This window comes from Amblyraja radiata, chromosome 8 (genome assembly GCF_010909765.2).
Source record: "Amblyraja radiata isolate CabotCenter1 chromosome 8, sAmbRad1.1.pri, whole genome shotgun sequence".
Lineage (NCBI taxonomy): Eukaryota > Metazoa > Chordata > Chondrichthyes > Rajiformes > Rajidae > Amblyraja > Amblyraja radiata.
The window spans coordinates 5,572,800-5,595,404 of NC_045963.1; the positions used below are offsets into that span (position 1 = coordinate 5,572,800).

The following is a 22,605-nucleotide window of genomic DNA, read 5'->3' on the forward strand; positions in this document are numbered from 1 at the left end:
GCTACATTCCCTCAATAGCAAGAAAGTCCTTCCTCAAATTAGGGGACCATAACTGCACACAATACTCCAGGTGTGGTCTCACTATGGCTCTGTACAACGACAGAAGGACCTCTTTGCTCTTATATTTGATTCCTCTTGTTATAAAGGCCAACATGCCATTCGCTTTCTTCACTGCCTTGCATGCGCTTCCTTTTCCTCTGACCAAATTTACATCTTTGATCCCTTTACTTTGCCATCCTTATCCCTTTGTTTGTGTTCATGGGTGATAGGAGCAGAATTAGGACATTCGGCCCATCGAGTCTATGCTATTCAATCATAGCTGATCCCTCTCTCCCTCCTAACCCCATTCTCCAGCCTTCTCATAACCCCTGACATCTGTACTAATCAATAGATAGATTATGTTGTAGATACATTTACTGGTGCCCTCCCCTAATCCCCCATTTACAGGTGCCCTCCCCTAGTCCCCCATTTACAGGTGCCCTCCACTAATCCCCCATTTACAGGTGCCCTCCACTAATCCCCCATTTACAGGTGCCCTCCCCTAATCCCCCATTTACAGGTGCCCTACCCTAATTCCCCATTTACTGGTGCCCTTCTCTAATCCCCCATTTAGTGGTGCCCTTCTCTAATTCCCCATTTACTGGTGCCCTCCCCTAATCCCCCATTTACAGGTGCCCTACCCTAATTCCCAATTACAAGCATCTTCACAAAAGGGAAACACAGTACCTGCCTCAGTATGCACGTGTCATTTTGTTCTTGCCTGTGGTGTAATTTGCCTTATTCCAATTTTGTACCTTCCTGCAAGGTCCAGACATTCCAATTCAAAATGATCTTAACATTTACAGAGCTCTGATCACTAATCCCAAACTGCTCTTCCATTGTGACACCAGTCACCTGGCCAGTTTAATTTATTATTGTCATGTGCATCGAGATACAATGAACAGCTTTTGTTTGTGTGCTATCGTCTAGAGAAAGGCTATACATGAATACAATCAAGCTGTCCACACTGCGAAGATAAGGGATAAAGGATACAACATTTAGAGCAAAGATATTGAAGTCCGAATAAAAAAAAGTTCAAAGGTCTCCAGTGAGGTAGATGGGAGGTCAGAACCGCACTCTAGCTAATGAGGGGACCGTTCAGTTGCCTGATAACAGCCGGGGGAAACACTGCTCCTGAATCTGGAGGTACAAGACGAATAGATCAGGTAAATGCAGGCGTGGGGGGGAGGGGGGATGATGGGAGAACAGTGTGGGGAGGGGGAAACTAGTTTTAGAATCCTCTGCTCAGGGGATAAGTCTGTTTGTTTGTTCATGTGAAGGTGCTGTGCCCACGGTAGCCTGACAACAGGCACTTGTCTTTTTCTTTTTGTATTCACTTTTAATTTCACCTTTTCATGTCTCCTGTATGTTGTGACAGTTGGCAGACCAATTACCCTCCAGAGATGAATAAAGTTTTATCGTATATGATAGGTTTAGAGGGATATGGGCCAAATGCAGGCAGGTGGGACTAGTGTAGACGGGCATGTGGGTCTACATGGGCAAGTTGGGCCGAAGGGCCTGTTTCTACGCTGTATGGACTTTATGACTGTGTTCATACTTCTGTATTTCTTGCCTGATGGGAGAAAGAAGAAGAGGGAGTGGCCTAGGTGAGACTGGTAGACAAAAATGCTGGAGAAACTCAGCGGGTGAGGCAGCATCAATGGAGTGAAGGAATAGGTGTCGTTTTGGGTCGAGACCCTTCTTCAGACTGGTCAGGCTGAAACTGGTCCTTGATTATGCCGGTGGCCTTATACAATACAATACAATACCGTTTATTTGTCATTTGAACCTCACATGAAGTTCAAATGAAATTTGGTTTCTGCAGTCGTACAACAAGAAAAGAACCAAGTTGAGGCAGCGTGAAGTGTAGATGGAGTCGATGGAAGTGAGGCTGGTTTGTGTGATGGTGTGGGCTACCTCCACAACTTTCTGCCATTTCAAGAACACTTCTATTTCAAGAAAAGGGATTATTTTAGAGGAGGGTGGCATGAAACCAGGAGAAAGTTAATGGTTGGAAGATTTAATTCCAGATGAATTTTAAAATGTTGCTGCTGCCCTGAGCACCTTTCTGAGCATTTGGCACATTGTGATTTTTAATTTAGTTACTGCTTTCCAAATTCACCGGTTTCTATTCTGGGCCTTGTTTGAATTTGCTGTTCCCTGGTGCATATTCTCTGCCAATGGATTGTAAATTGTATAATACAAGCAAAATAAATGCCATTATTTCCCTGCTATTTTGCCAGGAAGAACTCAAATTGCTTTATATTCATTACATAAAAGGGTAAAGAATTTCTAGTATTCATTACATGTGCATCAGAGATTCCTGTAATGACCAAAGGCAGCCTATTTCCGATTTGTAGGAATTTAGATTAAAATATCCTTCAAGTGGATGGAATGTTAGTGTATCAAAGAGAAAAGTAAGAACGGGAATTGAGGATGTTGGTGACAAGAGTTAGTCAAATTAGCTCAGAACATGCTGTAATGTATTTCTGAAATGCAATTCACTTTTTAAGTTGAGGGGCTAAAGATTTAATAGACAAAGGGTGGCGGGTGTATGGAGCGAGCTGCCAGGGGAGGTAGTTGAGATAGGTACTATCACAATATTTTAAAAACACTTGGGACATGTCCATGGATTGGGTGGGTTTAGAGGGATATGGGCCAAATGCAGGCAGGAGGGACTAGTGTAGATGGAGCATTTTGGCTGGCGTGGGCAAGTTGGGCGGAAGGGCCTGTTTCCCTGCTGTATGACTATGACACTTCTCTATGGATGATTAAACATTTTCATGTGCTATGAATTTAGCTGTAAGTTGATGACAATTCCAAGAATCCATTTTCATTAGGTCTTCTTAAGTTTATTGGCCAATTAATATCAAACTTCCACAAATAGAATAATGTCCTTAGCCATCTGATAAAATACATCTGGGAAGAGAAAAGTGTAATAGGAACTTTATTCTTAGAATAAAAGGGAGGCCATTTCAGATTCAGATTCAGATTCATTCAACTTTATTTTCATTGTGCAGTGTACAGTACAGAGACAATGAAATGCAGTTAGCATCTCCCTAGAAGAGCGACATAAATATGAGCAATAAATAAATCTATTTACGTGCATACAGTCATAGTATTTTGAGCAGTGTTGAGTAGTGTAACAGCAGCAGGGAAGAAGCTGTTCCTGGACCTGCTGGTCTGGCAACGGAGAGACCTGTAGCGCCTCCCGGATGGTAGGAGGGTAAACAGTCCATGGTTGGGGTGAGAGCAGTCCTTGGCGATGCTGAGCGCCCTTCGCAGACAACGCTTGCTTTGGACAGACTCAATGGAGGGGAGTGAGGAACCGGTGATGCGTTGGGCAATTTTCACCACCCTCCGCAGTGCTTTCCGGTCGGAGACAGAGCAGTTGCCATACTGTGATACAGTTGGTAAGGATGCTCTTGATGGTGCAGCGGTAGAAGTTCACCAGAATCTGAGGAGACAGATGGACCTTCTTTAGTCTCCTCGGGAAGAAGAGACGCTGGTGAGCCTTCTTGACCAGAGTTGAGGTATTGTGGGTCCAAGAGAGGTCATCGGAGATGTTGACTCCCAGGAACCTGAAGCTGGAAACACGTTCCACCTCCGTCCCGTTAATGTGGATGGGGGTGTGCATGCCGCCCCTAGACTTCCTGAAGTCTACAATGAGCTCCTTGGTCTCTTGGAGTTAAGGGCCATTTAAGGCTGAGGTGAGAAAAAACATTTTCACCCAGAGAGTTGTGAATTTGTGGAATTCCCTGCCACAGAGGGCAGTGGAGGCCAAATCACTGGATGGATTTAAGAGATAGTTGGATAGAGCTCTAGGGGCTAGTGGAATCAAGGGATATGGGGAGAAAGCAGGCACGGGTTATTGATTTGGGAGGATTAGCCATGATCACAATGAATGGCGGTGATGGCTCGAAGGGCCGAATGGCCTCCTCATGGACCTATTTTCTATGTTTCTATGAACTAGCTAGTAAGGTGAATAACTTAAGAGCAAATTATCACCTCAAATGTTTTGCGTATTGGCTTAAAATACAAAACCTCAGATCATCTGAAAATCATGCCAGATTTTATTTTGGACAGAGAAGGTTTGGACGAAGTCAGTAATAGCATTTGCTTTTTTTTGTGCGTTTTCCTATTATTAGGTGAAGGTCTGGCTCTTTGCACATTTCTCCACCACTGAAGCCCTGCCAAAAATGAGGCCTCAGGAAGTGGGAGTGTATCTGGCTCTGAAATTAAGATGCATGATAAAATAACAAACAGCTGCTGAAAATAGATTGTTACTACAGACTACAGTGCGTATAAAAATAATTTCCCACATTAGAGTGGACATTGTGGAAATGAGTTGTGGGAGCTGGGAAATCTCAGCTGGAACAATGTTTCTCTGAATACCCTGCCTTCCCCTTTCTTCCACAAGAAAAAAACAAACCCTAGACTTACAAATCAATGGCTCGTGTTAAATATGTTGCTGTTCCCTCCCATCCCAGTGGACCAAAGTCCTGTTTGATATCATCTCCTCGATCTCTGTTTATAATGGAGTTGATTGGAGGATTGCTGTTGCTTCTGCACAGAAACTCTTTCAGAAAATTTCACAAGCGACTATTATTTTTCACCCATACTTGCACCTTCTGTCAATTCATGAGATTAGTTCTTCAATCGTGGCTGAGCCTACGAACAAGCGCTTTAAAGAAATAACAACCGGGTTGCCATTGGGTCAGTGAATTTTCGACTACATTTTAGATTGAGGACTAACTCAGAAATGAAAATACAATGGAGCCTGGTTGAAACCTGTAGAATATTCCTCAGCATCCTGGATCTAGGTAGCTTTGGGCGAGTTCTTCGGAATTGATGGATGGGTGAAGCTATGTAAATGATCGCAGATGGATTTAGTGTGCACGAGAAGATTTTGTACTGTAAAAGCGGCTGAACATTCTGTTTGCAAATGTAAAACAGCAGCAAAAGCAACAGCAATGGGACTGTTTTATGTAGAAAGATGTAGACTGTATCAAGGATGATTGGCCTGAATTTCAGCTTGCAGGAATTGCTAAGAAATATTGAACAGGTATAGTAAGTAAACAATTATTTTATCTTATTATCACGTGATGTTTAGTTCCCTTCCTAAATGATTCACTTGGATTTAAGTTATGTTCTTGCAATTCTATCATGTGGAAATCTTCTGCACATTGAATAAATGACATTAACCATTTTTTGCAGTGGGTTAAGAACTCTATGTACTTCAAAGAAGTTAGTGAATGCATCTTAGAAGAAAATGTCTGTGCATTTATAGAGAATTGCTGAGAATTGGAAAGTGTTCTAATATATTATAAATTTCATTTACATTTTGTTATCGGGTTGCCTCCCATGTTTGCAAAGATCATTTCCATGAAATGGAGAATTTAGCGTATTCTTTCTTCTTGAAGTAGGTTAGTTCTGAGATTTTGCTGGTTCTGCAGTGTGAAATGAAGCAGTTTACGCAATACTCAAACTGACTATTTCTTAACATCTGCCAACTTCTACAACTTTTCATCGACTATTCTATGACTAATGAACTTTTCATTAATTACTTTAGTTTAGATTAGTTTAAAGATACAGCGCAGAAATATGGATTGTATGCCGAACAGCGATCTCCGCGCACTGACACTATCCTGCACACATTAGGGACAAATTACAGTTTTACCGAAGCCAGTGAACCTTCAATCCTGTACGTCTTTGGAGTGTGGGAGAAAAACGCAGCACCCACAGGAAACCCACGCAGGTCAGGGAGAAGTAAAAACTCAGTTCAGACAGCACCTGTAGTCAGGATGGAACCCGGGTCCCTGGCGCTGTGAGGCAGCAACTCTACTGCTGCACCACTGTGTTGCCAGTGGGGGGCAGAGTGGTGGAAGGAAGCTTGGGCGAGCTACTGTGGGGGGATGATGGGGATGCAGAGAGAAGTGAGGAGTGGTGTACGGGTGGGGGTAGTATGAGTAACAAGGTTGAAAGAGGGGAAAGGGCAGCAGGACCCAGTGGTCCCATTAGAGCGGTGCCCTGGTGGAAGCCGGACCCAGGAGGGTGTTGGAGCCGAGAACGTAGAGGCTGTCGGCCTGGAGCCAAGCCTGGAGTTCAGCTGTTGCATGTGGGCGGGAGAGAGGCAAGGATCAGCATAGTCGATGGTCGCGGGGATGGTGGGGGAGTGCAGGTAAGGGTGGGTGGTGAAATGGATGACCTCGTAGTGTGACACAGTTGCATCCTTAACTTTCAAGTCAACTGCATCATCAACATTTAAATAGAATCACTTGACCATCTCTGACACCTCCCTCCCCTTTCTAGATCTCACCGTCTACATCACAGAAAATAGACTATTAATAATAATAATAATAATAATACATTTTATTACGGACTCGAGGTCCAGACAAGGGGCAACATTACATTTTAAAAAATTCATTGCATATTAAAAAAAATATCATAAAGTACATATAAAATCTTAGCATATCACATAAAAGCATCATAACTTATATATTTTTTTTAAAACACAATACATGAGTTAAAAATCCAGATTAAAAGAATGGTCAATGTCCTACAACGAGACAACGATACCAGTGTCTCCACAGCTGGGATTCGTAGCGTGTAGTGCTAACCCTTATGTTTGACAAGGCCACAATAATTACATTTTTAGAGTCATTTATCCTGCAAATGAATTTATACATGTGATTCCTTAGGATAGCTTCTAAAGTACTGACTCCTGCAGCCACAAACATATTACTGGCACTACACCATCTAGGTTTCCTTAGCAGTGTTCTCATGACATCGTTATATGCCACCTTTAGTCTCTGCAAACTTCCATAGTTCGATCACAGGTGCGCAGTGTAGAGTGGTGTGCAGTATGTTCTAAGTAGCGACATCTTCACAACAACTGCACACGCTCCAAATTTACGCAAGAGAATATTCGCCTGTACATACAGCATGCGTCGTTGCCTATAAATATCCTCATCATCTGTCATTTGTTCTGTAATAATATGCCCTAGGTATTTTACCTTATTACAGACACTAAGATTATTGTCAGACAATTTAAAATCAGGAAATTTTAGACATTTATCCTCTTTGGTTGTACTGATCATAACAGCACTCTTACTAGCATTATATTTAATATCATGTTCCACACCATACACAGAACATATAGTAAGGAGCTGCTGGAGACCAGTGATAGATGGACTAAAGACCACAAGATCATCTGCATACATAATATGGTTCACTAAAATATTATTGACTAACGTCTATTACAAACCCACTGACTCGCACAACTATCTCGACTATACTTCTTCCCACCCTGCTTCCTGCAAAGACTCTATCCCCTATTCCCAATTCCTCCGTCTACGCCGCATCTGCGCCCAAGATGAGGTGTTCCATACCAGGAGATCCGAGATGTCCTCATTCTTTAGGGAAGGGGGGTTCCCCTCTCCCATCATAGGTGAGGCCCTCACTGGTGTCTCCTCGGTACCCCGCAGCTCCGCCCTTGCTCCCCCTCCCCGCAACAGAGACAGAGTCTCCCTCGAAATGGGGGGGAAAAGATTTAATAGGAATCCGAGGGGTGACTTTTTCACACAAAGGGTGGTAGGTGTATGGAACAAGCTGCCAGAGGAGGTAGTTGAGGCTGGGACTATCCCATCATTTAAGAAACACAGGTACATGGATAGGACAGGTTTGGAGGGATATGGACCAAGCGCAGGCAAGTGGGACTAGTGTGGTGTGGGCAAGTTGTGCCGAAGGGCCTGTTTCCACACTGTATCACTCTATGACTCTAATCCTTACTTCCACCCCATCAGCCGTCGCATACAACACATAATCCTCCGAAATTTCCGCCACCTCCAACGGGAGGGATCCCACCACTAGCCACATTTTCCCATCTCCATCCCTTTCCGACTTCTGCAGAGACCGTTCCCTCCGCAACTCCCTGGTTAACTCATACCTTCCCACACAAATGACCCCCTCCCCCAGCACCTTCCCCTGCAACCGCAGAAGATGCAACACCTGTCCCGATACCTCCCTCGACTCTGTCCAGGGATCCCGACAGTCCTTTCAGGTTAGGCAGAGGTTCACTTGCACCTCCCCCAACCTCATCTACTCTATCCGCTGTTCAGTATGTGGACTCCTATACATCAGCAAGACCAAACACAGACTGGGCGATCGTTTTGCGGAACACCTTTGTTCAGCCCGGCTGAACCTATCTGATCTCGTGGTTTCTGGACACTTTAATTCTCCTTCCCATTCCTACACAGACCTTTGGGTCATCGATACCAGGTCATTGGAGATGTCCTCATTCTTTAGGTACCAGCTTTAGAGACCGTTCCCTCCGCAACTCCCTGGTCAACTCGTCCCTTCTCACCCAAACCACCCCGTCCCAGGTACTTTCCCCTGCATCCACAGGAGGAGATGCAACCTTCCCCCTTTACCTCCCCCCTCGACTCCATCCATGGACCCTGACAGTCTTTCCAGGTGAGGCAGCGATTCACTTGCACCTCCTCCAACCTCATCTACTGTATCCGCTATTCCAGGTGTCAACTCCTGTACATCGGCGAGACCAAGCGCAGGCTCGGCGATCGTTTCGCTGAACACCTCCACTCAGTCCACCTGAACCTACCTGATCTCCCGGTGGCTAAGCACTTTACCTCCCCCTCCCATTCCCAATCTGACCTTTCTGTCCTGGGCCTCCTCCATTGTCAGAGTGAGGCCCAGCGCAAATTGGAGGAACAGCACCTTATATTTTGCTTGGGTAGCTTACACCCCAGCGGTGTGAACATTGACTTCTCTAACTTCAGATAGTCCTTGCTTTCCCTCTCTCTCTATCCCCTCCCCCTTCGCTGTTCTCCCATCAGTCTTACTATCTCCGACTACATTCTATCTTTGTCCCGCCCCTCCCCTTTCTTCAGTCTGAAGACAGGTCTCGACCCGAACCGTCACCCATTCCTTCTCTCCAGAGATGTTGCCTGTCCCAATGATTTACTCCAGCATTTTATGTTTTCCTGCACTGACCTTTCTGTCATCGATCGATCTCCACTGTCAGAGTGAGGCTAAACACAAATTGGAGGAACAGCATCTCATATTTCGCTTCTGACAGCCCAGTGGTATAAATATTGATTTCTCTCACTTCAGGTAGCCCCGGCATTCCCTCTCTCTGTCTATCTATCCCTCCCCTACCCAAGTCGCACTAGCTTCTCATTTTCACCCTACAAACAGCTTACAATGGCCTGTTTCCATTATCATTTTTGTTCTTTATCTCTCCACATCACCATCTATATCTCTCGTTTCCCTTATCCCTAACCAGTCTGAATAAGGGTCTCGACCCGAAACGTCACCCATTCCTTCTCTCCAGAGATGCAGCCTGTCCCGCTGAGTTACTCCAGCTTTTTGTGTCTGTCTTCGGTTTAAATCAGCATCTGCAGTTCCTTCCTACACATTTCTCTAGACTGCCGGAGGTTGACGGGAGGCCTGTTAGTTAGACATAAAAATAATGAGAGATATAGATAGGGTGGACAGTCAGAACATTTTCTGCAGGGTGGAAATGTCAAAGACTAGAGTTAATAGCTTTCAGGTGAGAGAGGCAAAGGTTAAAGGAGATGTGTTGTTGAGCACGGAAACAAGTTGTTCAGCCCAACTTGTTTGTGCCCCATCAAACCTTGTACCATTTATCCATGTTTGACCCATATCCCTCTTAACCTTTTCTATCTATCGACCTGTCTGAGTGTTTTTTAAATGCTCTTGTAGAACGTGCCTCAACTACCTCCTCTGGCAGATCATTCCATATATCCATCACTCTCTGGGTGAAAAAGTTACACCTCAGGTTCCTATTATATGTTTCCCCTCTCACCTTAAACTTGTCTTCTGGTTCTTGATTCCCACTACTCTGGGCAAAAGAATCAGTTCCCCTCACGATTTTGTACACCTCCAGGAGATCACCTCTTTGCCTCCTACACTCGAAGGAATAAATTCCTAGCTTGCCCAAGCACTCCTTATAGCTCAGGCCCTCGAGTCCTGGCAACATCCTTTAAATCTTCTCTGCACTTTTTTTCCAGTTTAATAACATCCTTCCAGAGCTGGACACAATACTTCAAATGTGGCCTCATCAACATTGTGTACAATTGGAACATAACATGCCAACTGATGAAGGCCACTGTACTAAAAGCCACCTTTACCACCCGATCGACCTGTGACTCCACATTTGGGGGAACTGTGTAGCCGTACTCCCAGATCCTTCTGCTCCCCAGGGCTTAACCATTCACTGTGCAAGGTCTGCACTGGTTTGACTTCCCAAAGTGCGGCATGGTGGCGCAGCGGTAGAGTTGCTGCCTTAGTTCGCCAGAGACCCGGGTTTGTCTACGGTTGCTATCCACACGGAGTATGTGCATTCTCCTTGTGACCACGTGGGTTTTCTCCGGCTGCGCTGGTTTCCTCCCACATTCCAAAGATTTACAGATTTGTAGGATAATTGTCTTCTGTAAATTGTCCCTGGGGTGTAGGGTAGAACTAGTGTAAGGGTGATCATTGTTTGGCGTGGACACAGTGGGCCGAAGGGCCTGTATCTGTAAACTAAATTAAACCTTACTGTCTCTGCTTTGAGAAGGTAAACAAATATGCTGGAGAAACTCAGCGGGTGAGGCAGCATCTATGGAGCGAAAGAAAGGCAAATAGTCTGAACCCTTCTTCAGACTGAACTCTGCTTTGAAGTCAATTAGACATTCCTTAATGGGCCTGTCTCACTTGCCGATTTTTTAGGCAACTGCCGGCGACTGTCATAGTCGTGGTAGGTCGCCGAAAAACCGGCGGCAACCTACGTCATCCTGGCGACAGCCTACGCCAGCACCTACGTCAGGAGAAGTCAAGCTAAGCTCGTTGGCGTCAAACCCACTGTTTTTTTTGTTGTCGAAAACATGTTGAAAATTTAGCGGCGACCAGAAAGGCGCTACGACTTTTTGCGCGACTGAGAAGACTACCACCGGCGACCACCGGCAAGCATGTGGCGACAAACTAGTTGCGTAAAAAATCGCCTAAGTGGGACAGGCCCATTACCCACTTGCCCAACTGATCAAGATCCTGCTGTAATTTCTGGTAGCCATCTTCACTGTCTTTACTTTACAGCCTACATTAGTGTCATCTTCAAACTTATTAATTATGCCTTGACCAATCTCATCTAAATTGTGGGTGTAAACACTAAAGCAATAATTAGAGGCCCCCACATGGGAGAGGGTAACACTTGATCTAGTCTTGGGAAATTGGAGGGGGCAAGTGGATGAAGTGTTCGTGGATGAGTCTTTTAGAAACATAGAAAATAGGTGCAGGGGGAGGCCATTCGGCCCTTCGAGCCAGCACCGCCATTCATTGTGATCATGGCTGATCGTCCCCAATCAATAACCCGTGCCTGCCTTCTCCCCATATCCCTTGATTCCACTATCCCCTAGAGCTCTATCTAACTCTCTCTTAAATCCATCAAGTGATTTGGCCTCCACTGCCCACTGTGGCAGGGAATTCCATAAATTCACAACTCTCTGGGTGAAAATGTTTTTTCTCACCTTAGTCTTAAATGACCTCCCCTTTATTCTAAGACTGTGGCCCCTTTGGGACCAGCGACCGCTGTTCTATTAGGTTTGGATAGTTATGGACAGGGACAGAGGGGGCCCATGGGTTAAAAGTCTAAATTGATGACAAGGCAGAAATTGGCTTGGCGATATTGTCCTGCTTTAAATACAGACTCCTTTTGTTGCCTGTGTAGTAGCTGTACACATGTGTTGACATCTGCACAGGGACAGTGATATACAGGTACACTACAAATCTTGCTTTCAGCATCATCACAAGCACATAGACTCCGACATAAACATAAACTATACATAAAATACACTTATTCTGGAAGATACTAAAAACAAAACATCAGTGTATAACACAATTAACAAGCAAAAGTTCATAGCATTACAAGCGATGGTTCGTCATGTTCATTGTTGAGGTGGGATTTGAATTGTGCAGCTTGGTTCAAGAACGTGGCAAATGTAGGAAGCAGAAGCAAGCAACTGCAGATAGATGCTTACAAATAAATGGAGTAACACGGCGGGTCAGGCAGCATCTCTGGAGAACACGGATGGTGACGTTTCACGTTGGGACCGTGGGAGAGTTTGAGCATTGTGAAGCCAGAGGGAGGAATGTAGGTGGAAGGAGTTGGGGAAGGGAGGAGCTGGGTACGAGTCCAGGCGGGGCGCAGAGAAGGTGGGTGGGGAGGGGAAAGAGAGGGACGGTGTTTGGTTAGTTACCAAAAATTGGATAATGAATGTACCTACGTTGGATTGTAAGCTGCCTGAGCAGAATACAAGGTGTTGTTCCTCTCAGTGGCATGTAGCCTCACTCCGGCTTCCCTCTGTCCTGGAACTCTTCCATTGCCTGAGGAAGGCCATACACAAACTGGAGGAACAGCAACTCATTACTCTCGGGTAGCTTACAACCTCAAGGTATGAACATTGAATTCTCCAGGGTACACAAAAATGCTGGAGAAACTCAGCGGGTGCAGCAGCATCTATGGAGCGAAGGAAATAGGCAACGTTTCGGGCCGAAACCCTTCTTCAGACTGATAGGGGGTGGCGGGGAGAAGGAAGGAAAAAGGAGGAATTCTCCAGTTTTGGGTAACTAACCAGTACACCTCTCTCCCCTCCTTTGTCACTGCCTTCTCTTCCCTGTGCCCTGCACCCATTTCTCCCATCCCCTCCCCTTCAACCTACATTCCTGCCTCTGGCTTCATCAATCGCAACGCTTTTACCCTTATCTTACACTTTTTTCCTTTATCTCTGGCCTTTATCCAGCCTTTCAAAACCTCCCGCCTCACCTGCATCTACCTATCAGTCTGAAGAAGGGTTTCGGCCCGAAACGTCGCCTATTTCCTTCGCTCCATAGATGCTGCTGCACCCGCTGAGTTTCCCCAGCAATTTTGTGTACCTTCTACCTATCACTTGCCTGGATTTGTCCTGCCCCTCCTCTCTTCCAGCTTTCTTTTCATCCTCCTTCCCCCCTCCCCACCATAATCACTATGAAGAAGGATTCCAACCTGAATGGTAACTTTTCCATGTTCTCCAGAGAGTTGCCTGACCTGCAAAGTTACTCCAGCACTTGTTTCTGACGTAGGCAAGTAGCCTGGTGGTGTAGAGCTTCTGTCGTCGATATCCCCTGCCCTTCTGTGGAAGTGAAGGGAAGGCATGGCCAGGATGCTGGGGATTCTTGCTAATTGATGCCACCTTCTTGAGGCTGCAACTAACAGATGCTTTCAATGATGGGGAGGACTGTGCCTGTGATGGTTCGGGATGTGCTCAGCTTGGCTACAAGTGTGCAAAGGCATAGCCAGGATCTTGTCAGGTACAGAGCACTGAAGCACATGATTTATGGTGGAGTAAATGGATTTGGCGGATATGGATCATCCACGTGGCTTCTGGTAAAAGTTTCTGTCCAAAGTTTGATTGTTCACCATTAATGAAGATGGGAAATCACAGGCTGTCATGCCCTTGTGTAACCATTGCATTTCCACCTGCATTCACGACAGGATATTGCAATGCTGCTTTTATTATTTAACATGCATATTGCCTCTTGCAGGTTCACCTGGTTGGCAACTTGTATTTCGGTAGACCTGGATTGTTTCCTGGTTTCACTCTTGATTGAACCAGTGGTGCTTCTCTGCTTATAGGGCAATGATACATTGAGGAATTAGTCTTGCAGAGACTATAGATGGTGCTGCAGTAAAGTATTTGCGGTTCCTACATACTTACAGTGCCTCGTGGATGCCGAGTTTAGAGCTGCTTAATCTATTCTGAATATAACCCGTCCATCACATTGCAAGTAAGATACAACACACACAGGGCTGAAGACTTGACTTCATTTCCACCACAGTTATGTGATCATCACTCCTAAAGGGCCTGTCCCACTTTCACGACCTAATTCACGACCTCGGCTTAGTTTGCCCTTGATTCATACTTGCAGCGTGGTCGTCACAAGGTCATAGGTAGGTCGTGATGCTAGTCGTAGGTACTCGTGGCATCAAGTAGGTCGGGACGTTTTTTCAACATGATGAAAAATGTCCACGAGTAAAAAAGGTCGTGAATTAGGTCGTGAAAGGGAGACAGGCCCTTAACACTGTAATTGGCTGATGTATTTGTGAGATGTTGTTAAGGCGAAGCAGGTATATTCCACATCTTAGTTTAGTTTAGAGATACAGCATGGAAACAGGCCCTTCGGCCCACCGAGTCTGCACTGACCAGCGAACCCTGCACATTAACACTATCCTACACACACTAGGGACAATTTACAATTTACCAAGCCAATTAACCTACAAACCTGTACGCCTTTGGAGTGTGGGAGGAAACCAAAGATCTCGGATAAAACCCACGCCGGTCGGGGGGAGAACGTACAAACTCCGTCCAGACAGCACCCGTAGTCAGGATGGAACCCAGGTCCCTGGCGCTGTAAGGCAGCAACTCTACCGCTACATCACCGTGCCACCCTACCAGTTCGTCTAGTTTGTCCATTCTGACAGCTATATCCTTGGGACATCAGCTAATGCATCAGTTGTTAATGGGTATTGGCAATGCCTTTGCAGAATGCACTCTGCAATGACGATAGTCTCAGTGATTCTTACAAGTGTATTGAGTGTGGAAGTATACTGATTCATCAGCTGAAGGGCAGGAGCGAATCAGTAGGTTCCTTTGCCCCTGCTTGACCAGAAATCATGAAAGTGAAGACGAGGTCAATATAATCAATACAGTTCCCCCCGTACAATCATTTTCATTATACGCGCTGGCAGTTGTGGGCAAGAAATACATGGGGGAAAGAACAGCCCACTTTGTTTAGAGGTAACAAGGGAATCTGAATCCAGTGAGAGGGAGGTGGGACTCCGGTGAGAAGGAGGAAAACACGGGAGCTGGCACCCCCAGTGAATGGGATGGAACTGCGGAATTGGGGTGAGGGGGGGAAAGGAATAGGAATCTGAGGTGTAACCTTTTCACACACAGAGTGTTGGGTATATGGAACCAGGTAGTTGAGGCAGGGACTATTGCAACATTTAAGAAACAATTAGACAGGTACATGAATAGGACAGGTGTAGAGGGAAATGGGCCAAGCGCAGGCAGGTGAGACTAGTGTAGCTGGGACATGTTGGCCGGTGTGGGCAAGTTGGGCCAAAGAGCCTGTTCCCACACTATCTGTGGAGTTCTCTGCCACAGAAGGCAGTCGAAGCCAATTCACTGGATGAATTTAAAAGAGAGTTAAATAGAGGTCTAGGGGCTAGCGGAATCAAGGGATATGGGGAGAAGGTGGGCACGGGTTACTGATTGTGGATGATCAGCCATGATCACAATGAATGGTGGTGCAGGCTCAAAGGGCCAAATGGCCTCTTCGTGCACCTTATTTTCTATGTTTCTAGGACTATGGCCTTCATACACTCTCTGACGTCCAGTAATTCCTCAACCATAATGCAGACTATCCTCAAGACATTTCCATGAATTGTCCCAAGTTCTCTGGCCTCTCCATGGATTAGAAAAAGAGGGGAAATAATCATGAAGGACCTTGCCCATCTTCTACAGACCCACCACATAGACTTGGTGACTAACTCTTGCCCTACTCTGGTCAAGAGACCATGTGCATCCACCCAATCTATTCCTTTCATTCCTCTCAATTGTTTTCTCACTGCCCTTTCTAAAATATCTCCAAATCCCTGCGAACGGCATTTGATTCTTAACATTTTGGATGATAATGACCAGGAGGTTGCCGATTCTGGAAGAATAATTCTTTAGCAGTGGCCCGTGTGTTTCCTGCAAAATGTATCCTGGATCTGTCCCACCTAACATGCTGCGAAGTGTGTAGATGGGTCCTTATCTCCACCTGTTCATATCAGCACATGGACAAATGCACATGTGAGAAGCTGTTCAAATGGGTCTTTTCCACATTGAATAATGTGAGAGAGGGCAAGTTTAATGGAGAATGCATGGGAGGTTTTGTACTGGTGGGTGCCTGGAATGCATTGCCAGGGATGGTGGTGGAGGCAGATGCGATGGTGCTGGTTAAGAGGCCTTTAGATAGGCACATGGAGGTGGGAGGATGGAGGAGTATGTATCATGCAGGCAGAGGAGATTAGTTCAGCTCGGCATCATGTTCAACACAAACATTGTGGGACAAAGGCCCTTTCCTGTGCTGTACTGTTATATGTTTTATTAGTAATCCGGCAACATAACTACAGTACCCCTGACTTGAATGTCATCAGAGCTACACTTGGGGAATTTACATGGTAATGAGGTGTTTAACAAGGAACTGCAGATGCTGGAAAATCCGAAGGTGGGCAGAAACTCAGCGGGTGAGGCAGAATCTATGGAGAGAAGGAATAGGCGATGTTTCGTGTCGAGACCCTTCTTCAGATTGATGTGGGGGGGGGATGGCTTGTGGGCGAGCTGGGAAGGGGAGGGGAAGGAGGGAGAAAGCAGGGACTACCTGAAATTGGAGGTCACTATTCATACCGTTGGGGTGTAAACTACCCAAGCGAAATATCAGGTGCTGTTCCTCCAATTTGCGCTGTGCCTTACTCTGGCCATGGAGGAGGCCCAGGACAGATAGGTCGGATCCGGAATGGGAGGGGAGTTGAAGTGCTGAGTCACCGGGAGATCAGGTTGGTTGTTGCGAACTGTGCGGAGGTGTTGGGCGAAGCGATCGCCAAGCCTGCGCTTGGCCTCGACGATGTAGAGAAGTTGACACCTGGAACAGTGGATGCAGTAGATGAGGTTCTGCCTCAGGTGAACCTCTGCCTCACCTGGAAAGACTGCTTGGATCCTTGGGTGGAGTCGAGGGGGGAGGTAAAGCGACAAGTGTAGCATTTCCTGCAGTTGCAAGGGAAAGTGCCAGGGATGGGGCTGGTTTGGGTGGGAAGGGACGAATTGACCGAGGATGAAGTGTAGTTTTTAACTTTCTACACTTAACTCTCCACAGATGAGTTTAGAATCAGTCAGAGGCCAATTGTCTTTGAGATGTGGCAAGAAACCAGAGTATCCGGAGGAAACCCACACAGTCGCAGGCAGAACATACAAATTTCACATAGAGATAATACAGTGAAGAGATATCCTTGAAGAATGCATTTGTTGACTGTTGCGACCTTGCTTTCCGCAGGATATCCAGGCTGAGATTGATGCTCACAATGACATTTTCAAGAATATTGATGGCAACAGGCAAAAGATGGTGAAGGCTCTGGGTAATTCAGAGGAAGCTACCTTGCTCCAACAGCGACTCGATGATATGAACCAGCGCTGGAGTGATCTGAAGACAAAATCTGTCAACATTAGGTCTGTAGAGTGAAAGAGGTGTTGTAGTGTAAAAGGTCACAATGTACTGGAGTAAGTCAGCCAGGTCCGGCAGCATCTCTGGAAAACATGGATAGGTGGCGTTTCGGCTTGAGACCCTTCCGATTGTAGAGGGGGCAGAAGAAAGCTGGAAAAGGGGAGAGGCAGAACAAAGCGTGGCAGGTAATAGGTCGACATAGGCGAGGGGAGATTGATGATAGCCAGATGGTTGGGACAAAGCCCAGAGATAAGAGCAGAAGGAGTCAGTCAGGTTTGAAACGTTGAGAATTGTGAAGCCAGGAGGAGGAAAGTAGCAGGGGGTGGGAGGAGCTGGAAGGAAGAAATAGGTGGGAGTTCAGTTTGGGTTTTGGGGATTAAAGTGGAAGGGGGAACAGAGAGTTGGGGGCTGGAATTTGGTGCGGGTTGGTTAGGGGTTACCTAAAATTGGTGAATTGATTGTTCATACCATTGGGTTGTAAGCTACCCAATAGCACGTGCTGTTCAATTATACCAGGGAGTTGTAAACCTCTTTATTGAAAAACTTAAGTCGAGGGTGAAGGATGGACATTTTAAAAGTATTAGAGATAAAATGAAACAAAATTATGATGTGTTTTTGCCTCAAGCTTTGACGTTAAAATTCTGCATTCTTTAGGAATGTAACTAAATGTCGAAATTCGCAGAACATCAGAAATTCTAGTTTATAGGTTTTTGGGATGAAATTGAGGGATTGAGTCATAAGACAGGTACACGGGCTCCTCGGCCTAACTAGCCCATGTCAACCAAGCTGCCCCATCTAAGCTGGTCCCATTTATCTGCATTTGGCCCAAATCCCTCCAAACCTTTCTTATCCATGTACCTGTCCAAATGCCTTACAAATGTTGTTATTGTACCTGCCTCAACTACTACTTCTGTTCAAGAAGGAACTGCAGATGCTGGAGAATCGAAGGTAGACAAAGTTGCTGGAGAAACTCAGCGGGTACTGACAAAATTGCTGGAGAAACTCAGCGCCCCCCCCCCCCCCCCCCCCCCCCACCCTGCATCAGTCTGAAGAAGGGTTTCGGCCCGAAACGTCGCCTATTTCCTTCACTCCATAGATGCTGCCTCACCCGCTGAGTTTCTCCAGCATTTTTGTCCACCTAAAAGCAAATAAATTAGTAAAGCAAATATCTTGGTCTCCCAACATACTCAGTATGAATATTTAATGACTTGTCTGTGTAAAATGTAAGTTTTTACTGAATGAAGATTGGATAAAGAATTATCTTCATGTGAGGAAGCAGAGCGTGATGGTGGAAGGTTTGGGTTTTTTTTGGACTGGAGGATGTGACTAGCGATGTGTCTCAGGAATTGGTGGTGAGTCCATTTGTAATCTACATCCATGACTTGGATGAGAACTTACGAGGTATGCTTGGTCGGTTTGCAGGTGATACTGAAATAGGTGGTATCGTAGGCAATGATCAAGAATTACAACAGGATCTTGATCAGCTGGGCAAGTGGGCCGAGAAATGGCTAATGGAGTTTAATTCATATGAGAGCGAGGTGTTCTAGGAAGTCAAACCCGGGCAGGACCTTCACAGTAAATGGTAGGGATCCAGGGTGTGTTGTAGAGCGGAGGGATTGGGGATTACAAGTACAGAGGCAATAAAACTCAGTGTGGCATCACAGGTAGATAGGATAGGGAAGAAGACTTTTGGAATGCTGTCTTTCATCAGTCAGGGAATTGAGTATAGATTGGGATGTTATGTCTCAGTTGTACAATTTGTTGGCGAGGCCGCATTTGAATATTGTGTTAAAGTTGGTCACCCTCCTCTAGAAAAGATTCTATGGAAAGCTCGAAAGAGTGCAGAGAAGATTTACGAGGATGCTGCTAGGACTTGAGCTATCAGGATCAGAATCAATTTATTAGCCAAGTATATACACATACAATGATATACAGCAGACAATATAAAAAAGATATTATTAAAAATAAAGAATGTAAAAATAAAGTGCAAGAGTAAAAAGGGTCAGCGATGCTATATGTAGATATCTACATAAGGAAAGGTTGGGCAATGTTGGATGGATGCTGAGTCTTTTTCCCAGGGCAGAGGATCAAGAACTAGAGGACACAGATTTAAGGTGAGAGGGGAAAGACTTAATCGGTATGTGAGGGACAACTTTTTTTCACACCGAATGTGGAGGGTATATGGAACAGGCTGTCAGAGGAAGTAGTTGAAACAGGTACAATAACCATTTGAAATGACGTTTGTACAAGTGTATGGAAAAGAAAGGTTTAAAGGTTCATGGGCGAAACGCAGGTAAAATGGACCAGCTTAGAAGAGTCCACATGGACTAGTTGAGCCAAACAACCTGTTCATGGTGTATAGCACTGTGACTATGGTGCTTGAATAAGGGGATAAACGGCAATGTTTAGAAATTGAGAGCTAATTAGTACTTCAAGCAGTTTTATGCTTTCCTGCAGCCATGCCATATTTTAAACAGAAGCAGTATTGAATGTTTTGAATTGATTAAGTGGAAATGTTTTTTCAAAGTTTTCATCATATACAATGTCAATAGTTGACGCTATCCATTTCCTGATCAGGGTTCATTTGGAAGCGAATGCAGAACGCTGGAAAAGGTTGCTAACATCACTAGAAGAATTGAACAAGTGGTTAAATCTCAAAGATGAAGCACTGACAAAACAGATGCCTGTTGGAGGTGACGTTCAGACGTTGTTGCTGCAGCGGGACCACTGTTCGGTAAGCTTTCTACCCCTCCTTGTCTTCTCAGTCCCGCTCTTGAATTTAGAGTGTTTATTCGTGCCTCTGAATCAGTTTTGGAATTCTGATGGTTTGATATGAAGTAGAATTTGGTTTTGGGCAGCACGGTGGCGCTGCGGTAGAATTGCTGCCTGATGGGCCTGTCCCACTTAGGCGAGTTTTTAGGCGAGTGCAGGAGACTGCGCTCACCACATGGTCGCCACATGTTCTCTGGTGGTCTCTGGCTTCATGGTCGTGAGGAGTTCCCGCATTCTGGGAACTAGTCGCAGCCTCAGTATGGTCGCCGCAAATTTTTCAACACGTTGAAAAATTTTCTGCGACCAAAAATTGATTACCATGGAGATAATTGATCATCCTGTAGTCGTGGGTGCAGTTGTAGTGGGGTCGCCATGTAGTTGTAGGTAGTTTTAGTTAATCGCCTTTGCTCATTTGACTCATTGGGGGAAAAAAACGTAAGCAGTAGTTTTCAGAACCAAGGATAACCAACCGGTAATGTTAATGTCCGCCGAGCTTCACAGACGTGTATCTCTGGCTTATTAAATGTTGGCTGGCTTCTTAAAAGTTGTCTCCACTCCTTCTTCCCCCCCCCCCCCCTCTTTTAAAGGACTTACCGTACACTGTGCTAGCCGTCTAAATTACAGCGCCAACCTTCCAGTTCATCTGTCTGTATCACGGTGGCTTTGCACCGTGTGAATTTCAGACAGCGCTCCCCCCTTTTCCCCTGGCCCCCGCCTTTGCGATGTGTGTGTGTGTGTGTGTGTGTGTGTGTGTATGTGTGTGTTCCACTCTGACAGTCGCCGTTCCAGTTCCTGGTTTTTCAGTCGACTGTTGGCAACTTGACAGTCGCCGGCAGTCCGCTGAAAAATCACCTAAGTGGGACAGGCCCATAACAGAGGCAGAGACCCGGGATCGATCCCGACTACGGGTGCTGTCTGTACAGAGTTTGTGCGTTTTCCCCGAGATCTCATAGGTTTTCTCTGAGATCTTCGGTTTCCTCCCACACTCCAACGGCGTACAGTTTTGTAGGTGAATTGGCTTGGTGTAAATGTAAATTGTCCCTAGTGGGTGTAGGATAGTGTTAATGTGCGGGGATCGCTGACTCGGTGAGCTGAAGGGCCTGTTTCCGTGCTGCATCTCTAAACTAGCCCACTCTCCTACTTCAGGTGGAATTATTAGATTCCATTCCTAATAATTTCTGATGTCTCAACTTATTTCTGTCCAACATGAACCAAAGTTAGTGGTTTTACAGATAGTGAAGAAGGTTGTGAACGATTGCAGCAGGATCTGGATCGATTGGCCAGGTGGGCAGAGGAATGGTTGATGGAATTTAATACAGAGAAATGTGAGGTGTAGCATTTTGGGAAGTCGAACAAGGGCAGGACCTACACAGTAAATGGTAGGCCTCTGGGTAGTGTTGTCGGGCAGAGGGATTTAGGAGTACAAGTGCATGGTTCCTTGAAGGTCGAGTCACAGGTTAAAAAGGCTTTTGGAACTTTGGCCTTCATCAGTCAGAGTATTGAGTGTAGAAGTTGGGAGGTCATGTTGCAGTTGTATAAGACGTTGATGGGACCGCATTTAGAATATTGTGTTCAGTTCTGGGCACCATGTTATAGGAAAGATATTGTCAAGCTTGAAAGGGTTCAGAAAAGATTTACGAGGATGGTGCCAGGACTAGAGGGTGTGAGCTATAGGGAGAGGTTGAGTAGGCTGGTCTCTATTCCATGGAGCACAGGAGGATGAGGGGAGATCTTATAGAGGTATACAAAATCATGAGAGGAATAGATCGGGTAGATGCACAGGCTCTTTTACCCAGAGTAGGTGAATCAAGGACCAGAGGACATAGGTTCAAGGTGAAGGGGAAACGAATTAATAGGAATCCGAGGGGTCACTTTCTTACACAAAGGGTGGTGGGTGTATGGAACAAGCTGCCAGAGGAGGTAGTTGAGGCTGGGACTATCCCATCGTTTAAGAAACAGACGGGTACATGGATAGGACAGAGTTGGAGGGTTATGGACCAAGCGCAGGCAAGTGGGACTAGGGTAGCTTGGACATTGTTGGCCGGTGTGGGTGAGTTGAGCCGAAGGGCCGGTTTCCACACTGTATCACTCTATGACTCTATGACTGGGCTTGTATTCACTGGAATTTAGACGGATGAGAGGATATCTTATAGAAACATATAATATTCTTAAAGGATTGGACAGGCTAGACGCAGGAAAAATGTTCCCCATGTTGGGGGAGTCCAGAAGCAGGGTTCACAGTTTAAAAATAAGGGGTTGGCCATTTAGGACAGATGAGGCCAAACTTTTTCACCCAGAGAGTTGTGAATCTGTGGAATTCTCTTCCACAGAAGGCAGTGGAGGCCAATTCACTGGATGTTTTCAAGAGAGAGTTAGATTTAGCTCTTAGGGCTAACGGAATCAAGGAGATACAGGAACGGGGTACTGATTTTGGTTGATCAACCATGATCATTTTGAATGCTGGTGCTGGATTGA

General features: G+C 45.6%; 1 protein-coding gene across 6 annotated transcripts in view; it reads left to right on the forward strand.

Annotated features, from left to right (window-relative positions):
• The window catches only part of utrn (utrophin), a 395,823-nt gene that overhangs the window by 286,089 nt on the left and 87,129 nt on the right, over nucleotides 1-22,605 (forward strand). For 5 of the 6 annotated variants that reach the window (XM_033025073.1, XM_033025072.1, XM_033025074.1 and 2 more), the window contains 2 exons: nucleotides 17,191-17,363; nucleotides 19,936-20,092. In XM_033025073.1, coding sequence (XP_032880964.1) covers nucleotides 17,191-17,363; nucleotides 19,936-20,092 — 330 coding nt within the window. Of the gene's footprint in view, nucleotides 1-4,711; nucleotides 5,105-17,190; nucleotides 17,364-19,935; nucleotides 20,093-22,605 lie in introns of those variants that run through there. The other variant, XM_033025075.1, reaches the window with a different exon arrangement.